The sequence below is a fragment of the Sapajus apella genome, unplaced genomic scaffold, assembly GCF_009761245.1.
Source record: "Sapajus apella isolate SASKATOON/1434 unplaced genomic scaffold, GSC_monkey_1.0 scaffold24, whole genome shotgun sequence".
Taxonomy (NCBI): Eukaryota; Metazoa; Chordata; class Mammalia; order Primates; family Cebidae; genus Sapajus; species Sapajus apella.
In genome coordinates, this window is record NW_022436964.1 from 17,237,684 (window position 1) to 17,244,091 (window position 6,408).

A 6,408-nucleotide genomic window follows, 5' to 3' on the forward strand; every position below is an offset into this window, starting at 1 on the left:
TGCAGTGGCGTGATCTCGGCTCATTGCAACCTCTGCCTCCTGGGTTCAAGTGATTCTCCCGCCTCAGCCTCTCGAGCAGCTGGGACTATAGGTGCGCCACCACGCCCGCTCATTTTTGTATTATTATTATTTTTTTTGGTATAGAGACGGGGTTTCACCATGTTGGCCAGGCCAGTCTCGAACTCCTGACGTCAGGTGATTGGCCCGACTCCACCTCCCAAAATGCTGGGGTTACAGGTGAACCAACACTCCTGGCCTTTTTTCACTTTTTAAACAGTGAGTAATGTAGAATCCAATCTACTCTTACTGGTCCTTGTGGTTAGTACAGTGACCTTTTATACATTTGGAATGAAGGCATGAATGATCCCATTTTCCTTTGTAATCTGTCAGTGCTTCTGACCTGCTCTGCTCTTCAGCTTATACTCCTCTGCTTGGCTGACTACAGTTTTTTCCTGATCCTCCTAGCCAATCTTATTCTACACAATCATTTGTTTAACAAGTTTGTTAAGAGACAGGGTCTCTTAACAGGCTGGAGTGCAGTGGCATGATCATAGCTCACTACAGTCTCAAACTCCTGGGCTTAAGTGATTCTCCTGCCTCAGCTTCCTGAGTAGCTGGGATTCCAGGCCTATGCCACCATGTCTGGTAACAAGCATTTTTTGAGCACCTACTGTGGGCCAAAATACTCTGGCTCAAAACTGTTTCTCAGCTGTGCACATCATAGCTACCTGGGTGGCTTTAAGAAGAAATGGTAGATTTTCAGACCTCACCTCCTGAGCTAGGGAATCATGGTGTCTGGGATGGGTGGGGCTTCTGTGCTTTTGGCAAAGCTGATTCTGGAGTGCTGGAGGATGACTCGTTGTCCTGTGCTTCCAGGTGGCCCTGAGAAGGCAGCAGGCCCAGGAGGAGGAATTGGGCATCAGCCACCCCATCCCACTGCCCAGTGCAACTGAGCTACTTGTCAAGAGAGAGAGCAATGGCAGCAATCCGTGCCTCATGACTGAGAGCAGCGGGCCCTCTCAGCCACCACCGGCCAGTGTCCCCACCACTGCAGCTTCAGGTAACCTCGGGGGCTGGGGTTCACATGGATGCTTAACCACTGTGTACTAAAGTCACACAACTGTCTATCATTAACTAGCTGTGCCACTTTGGAGAGGTCACTTAAGCTCTCTGGGCCTTTTTCTTATCTTGGCAAAAGTGAGGGAGAGCATTCCTAAGGGTCTTAAAGATCTTATGAATCTTGGCCATTATTAAAGAAGGAAGGTAAGCAGGCACCAAAGAAAGCAGGAAGGTTTGTCTGTGTCTGTCTCTGTGTATTTTACTGAAATTATAGACTATGTAATTAACAGAGATCAAGATACTCTTTTCTTTGCTTGGATTGGCTGCTCATAGTATGTCCTTATAATAGTTCCCAAACTTTTTTTTTTTTGAGTTGGAGTCTCGCTCTGTCACCCAGGCTGGAGTGCAGTGGTGCTATCTTGGCTCACTGCAACCTCCATCTCCTGGGTTCAAGCAATTCTCCTGTCTCAGCCTCCTGAGTAGCTAGGACTGGCAGGCACCCTCCACCACACCCAGCTAATTTTTATATATTTTTTTAGTAGAGACGAGGTTTCACCATTTTAGCTAGGCTGGCCTCGAGCTCCTGACCTCAAGTGATCCATCCACCTCAGCCTCCCAAAGTGCTGGGATTACAGGTAGGAGTTGCTGTGTCCGGCCAAAACTGCTTTTCATAGAAAGGAAGGCGTATATCAGAAATACGATTTTTACGCTTTGAGATTTTAAGATGTGTCCGAAGTTTAGTGACTAAATGACACGGGGTCACGGCTAATCTGGTGGTTTTGGCTGTGGGGCTGAGATGAGAACTGGGGGTGTGTCACATGAGTAAAGAAGGGGAGTCCCAGTGCTGGGTTTTCCTTAGGGGAGTAACTCATTTGATTTTCACAAACGTCTCAGGAGGTAGGAATTATTATCATTTACAGATAGAAAAACCAAGCCTTAGTAAATGGTAAGGAGTCTGCCACAGAAAAGAGCTGGCTGAGTTGGGATTTATTCCAAGCCTATCTGGTTACAAAACTCAAGGATTTCCCATTCTGCTTGACTGGAGCCAGTTGCCATGTTTCCTTGGAAAATGGCCACTTAACGATTGTTTAGAGGCTGTGGTCTAATCCTCAGAGGGATTTAGGGCTGGTGGACAATCAGCAACAATGTTAAGGGAAAAAGTCCTCGCCATTCTATCTTGGCACAGAAGGCAGCAGCCATGGGTCTTCACAGGAAGAAATACAGGGAAAGGCCCGTGATGGATAAGTGTCAATGCTGGATGTGGCTTGACCTCAAGGTTTGATTATAAACCCTAAGATAGTGGAGCTTTAGAGAAGGACTTTAGGCTGTGCAGAGTTCAGAATGACTTTCACAGGGTGTTTCAGAGTGCTGATAGGGAAAGCTACAAAAGGAAGCAGTCAGGGGCAAGACAGAGGGTTCAGGGTCAAGGAGTCCCTTCCTCACCTCTGGAGTTGACAGACCTTGGAGTCATTCTACTTACAGGGAAGGGGAATGTGGAAGCCTATAGTGCGATAGTGCGTTGTGCTCATTTGCTCAGGTACAGGTGGGGAGGTGAGGCTCCAGGAGCCTTACCTTTCAAGGATGATGGGCTCTCTGCTAATTAGCTCATCTCTGTGGAGCAGGAGCCACAGGTTGCTGTCATTCATGGGAATTGCTACCAGACCTCTGGAGTGGAGATTGATAACTTCTGGACTACGTTAGGACATGAGCAAGAGGGAAACTGAAATGCCAGAATTAAACCACATAAATACAGAGACAGAAAGATGAAGTGTGGGAGAGAGAGAGAAAAACAGACACACTGACTGTAGAGAATCCTGAAGCTTATATGCAGCAAAGGGAGCTTAACTTCTTATATAGTTTTCTACTAACAGATACATAGCTTGTATTCATTTTTTCAGAGGTTGCATTTACTAAAAATGACTTCATGTGGGTGGGGCGAGGTGGCTCAAGCCTGTAGTTCTAGCACTTTGGGAGGCTGAGGCAGGTGGATCACAAGGTCAGGCGGGCAGATCACCTGTGGTCAGGAGTTTGAGACTAGCCTGGCCAACATGGTGAAACCCCATCTTTACTGAAAATACAAAAATTACCCCGGCATGATGGCACCCGCCTGTAATCACAGCTATTTGGGAGAATCATTTGAACCTGGGAAGCGGAGGTTGTGGTAAGCCGAGATCACACCATGGCACTGCAGCCTGGGGCGACAGAGTAAGACTCTGTCTCAAAAAAAAAAAAAAAAAAAAAAAAAGAAAACAGATGTGGAAGGTCAGGATTTGAAATTACGCAGTGAGAGGTGAAAGCTATAGGAGTTGTCATGGAGTAGTAAAAGCTACCAACCTAGCACACCTTGGGTCAAGTTGCTAACCTTCTGCTTAGTGAAATTTAGTAGATTTTTATTTATTTATTTATTTCTGAGACAGCATCTTGCTCTGTTGCCCAGGCTGGAGTGCGGTGGTGCAATCTTGACTCACTGCAACCTTTACCTCCCTGGCTCAGACGATTCTCTCATCTCTTCTGAGAATCATCTCAGGAGATTCTCTCATCTTCCTGAGTAGCTGGGATTACAGGCATACACCACCACGCCCAGCTAATTTTTGTGTTTTTAGTAGAGACAGGGTTTCACTGTGTTGGCCAGGCTGGTCTCACTCCTGATCTCAAGTGATCGGCCTGCCCTGGCCTCCCAAAGTTCTGGGATTATGGGTGTGAGCCACCGTACCTGGCCTTAGTAGACTTTAAAGTCCTTGAAGTTTCTTATTTGTCTCCTTTTGGCTCCCCCAAAGGCCAAAACTGAAGAAGAGAAATTCTCAAGAATTATTGCCAAGATTTTTGGCAAAATTCTGAGGACACCTAGAAGGAAATTAAGTATTGTTTCATTTATTGGAGAACTGGCCTCTCTGAGGAGAACATATATTAGAAGAAAATCTCTATAATCTTTAGCCAAAGATTGGCTAAGACTGACCAGACTAACTGGATAGTCTTTGAATAATGAGTGTAAAATATTTTTGTTGTTGTTGTTGTTTGTGAAACAGTCTTGCTCTGTTGCCAGGCTGGAGGGCAGTGGCACGATCTCAGCTCACTGCAACCTCTACCTTCTGGGTTCAAGCGATTCTACTGCCTCAGCCTCCCAAGTAGCTGGGACTACAGGCATGCACCACCATGCCCAGCTTTTGTATTTTCAGTAGAGACAGGGTTTCACTGTGTTGGCCATGATGGTCTCCGTCTCTTGACCTTGTGATCTGCCCACCCTGGCCTCCCAAAGTGCTGGGGTTACGGGAGTGAGCCATCATGCCTGGCCTGTTGTTATTTTCTTATATGATTGTGGGTATTACTGTGGAAAGAAATAGCCTTTTGAAGAAATTCTGTTTACTGCTGTTGCTTGTACCAGAGGCTCAGTTGTTAGCAGGTACACATTTCTTTTTTTAAGACAGTCTTGCTCTGTTGCCCAGGTTGGTGTGCTGTGGCATGATCCCAACTCACTGCAACCTCTGCCTCCTGGGTTCAAGAGGTTCTGGTGCCTCAGCCTCCTGAGTAGCTGGGACTACAGGCATACGCCACCACCCAGCTAATTTTTGTGCTTTTAGTAGAGATGGGGTTTCACCATGTTCGCCAGGCTGACCTCTAACTCCTGACCTCAAGTGATCCGCCTGCCTCAGCCTCCCAAAGTGCTGGGACTACAGGTGTCAGCTATCGTGCCTGGCCCCAGGTATACTATTTATAAGCAACTAGTTTATTCCCAGCCATTTTTGGAGTATTCAGGAAAAAAAAACACAATATTTTTGGCTATAAATAACAAAGAATTAGTAGCAAATTTACATTTTTCTGTGGTTTCCTTTTTTGAAATTTAGCATAAAATGTAATTTTTTTCCCCAAAAGCTATTAGCTGACTTAAATCTCAGGCCCTTTTTCTTTTTGTAAATTTAGGCTCCTCTTTGTTTTGTTTCATTTAATATTCTACTTTTTCTTCAACCTTCCGTGCTCCTGTAGAATGCCGTTTGATGCAGTTCTTACGTTAAGGTCTGCTTAGTTCTCTGCTCTCCTCTTCTGTGCAGAAACTGTCAGATGAAGGGTTGCATTGTAGATAATTCGGTTCTGCATGTGTGTCCTTTGTAAGGACCTGAATGTTATCTCTCTTGGGGCCCTCCCTTCTGGAGCATGCGGGACTTCCATCTCTGCTCACATTCATCCCCCTCCAGATCAAACCACCTTGGGCCCCCCTGGGCAGCTTCAGCCTCTTCTGTGGATCGTGGCCCAGTTTCAGTCACCTTTCCCCTGTTAGAAGGCTCATTCAGGTCTGTGCCTAATATTGACAGGGCTTTTCCTTCACTTTTCTTTAGTAGTTACTCCATTTGTAGAGCATACAGCGAGAGAGCACGTGACGCAAGGGGAGCACATTTTGTTGTTTAAGTGCTTAAAAGTTCAAAAAACATGAAATGTGTTCTTTTGAAAATGGATGCCGGGTGCTGTGGCTCACGCCTGTACTCCCAGCACTTTGGGAGGCCGAGGTGGCTAGATCACCTGAGGTCAGGAGTTCGAGACCAACCTGACCAACATAGAGAAACCCTGTCTCTACTAAAAATACAAAATTAGCCAGGCGTGGTGGCACATGCCTGTAATCCCAGCTACTCAGGAGGCTGAGGCAGGAGAATTGCTTGAACCTGGGAGGCGGAGGTTGCAGTGAGCCGAGATCGTGCAATTGCATTCCACCCTGGGCAACAAGAGTGAAACTCTATCTCAAAAAAAAAAAGAAAAAGAAAGAAAGAAAAGAAAAGGGAATGAATAGTGGGCTGGGAGTGGTGGCTCACACCTGTAATCCCAGCACTTTGGGAGGCCGAGGCGGGTGGATCATGAGGTCAGGAGTTCGAGACCAGCCTGGCCAATATGGTGAAACCCCATCTCTACTAAAAATACAAAAACTTGGCTGAGTGTGGTGGCATGTACCTGTGGTCCCAGCTGCTCGGGAGGCTGAGGCAGTAGAATTACTTGCACCCGGGAGGCGGAGGTTGCAGTGAGCCAAGATTGCACCACCTCACTCCAGCCTGGGCGACAGAGCAAGAATCCGTCTCAAAAAAAAAAAAAAAAATAGCCGGGCACGGTGGCTCAAGCCTGTAATCCCAGCACTTTGGGAGGCCGAGGCGGGTGGATCCTGAGGTTAAGAGATCGAGACCATCCTGGTCAACATGGTGAAACCCCGTCTCTACTAAAAATACAAAAAAATTAGCTGGGCATGGTGATGCGTGCCTGTAATCCCAGCTACTCAGGAGGCTGAGGCAGGAGAATTGCCTGAACCCAGGAGGCGGAGGTTGCAGTGAGCCGAGATCGCGCCATTGCACTCCAGCCTGGGTAACATGAGTG

The 6,408-nt window shown here is 46.8% G+C and overlaps 1 protein-coding gene across 1 annotated transcript in view; it reads left to right on the forward strand.

The window, feature by feature from the left end:
* The window catches only part of DMRT1 (doublesex and mab-3 related transcription factor 1), a 113,015-nt gene that overhangs the window by 5,080 nt on the left and 101,527 nt on the right, over positions 1 to 6,408 (forward strand). The window contains exon 2 of the mRNA XM_032291004.1: positions 877 to 1,060. Coding sequence (XP_032146895.1) covers positions 877 to 1,060 — 184 coding nt within the window. The remainder of the gene's footprint in view (positions 1 to 876; positions 1,061 to 6,408) is intronic.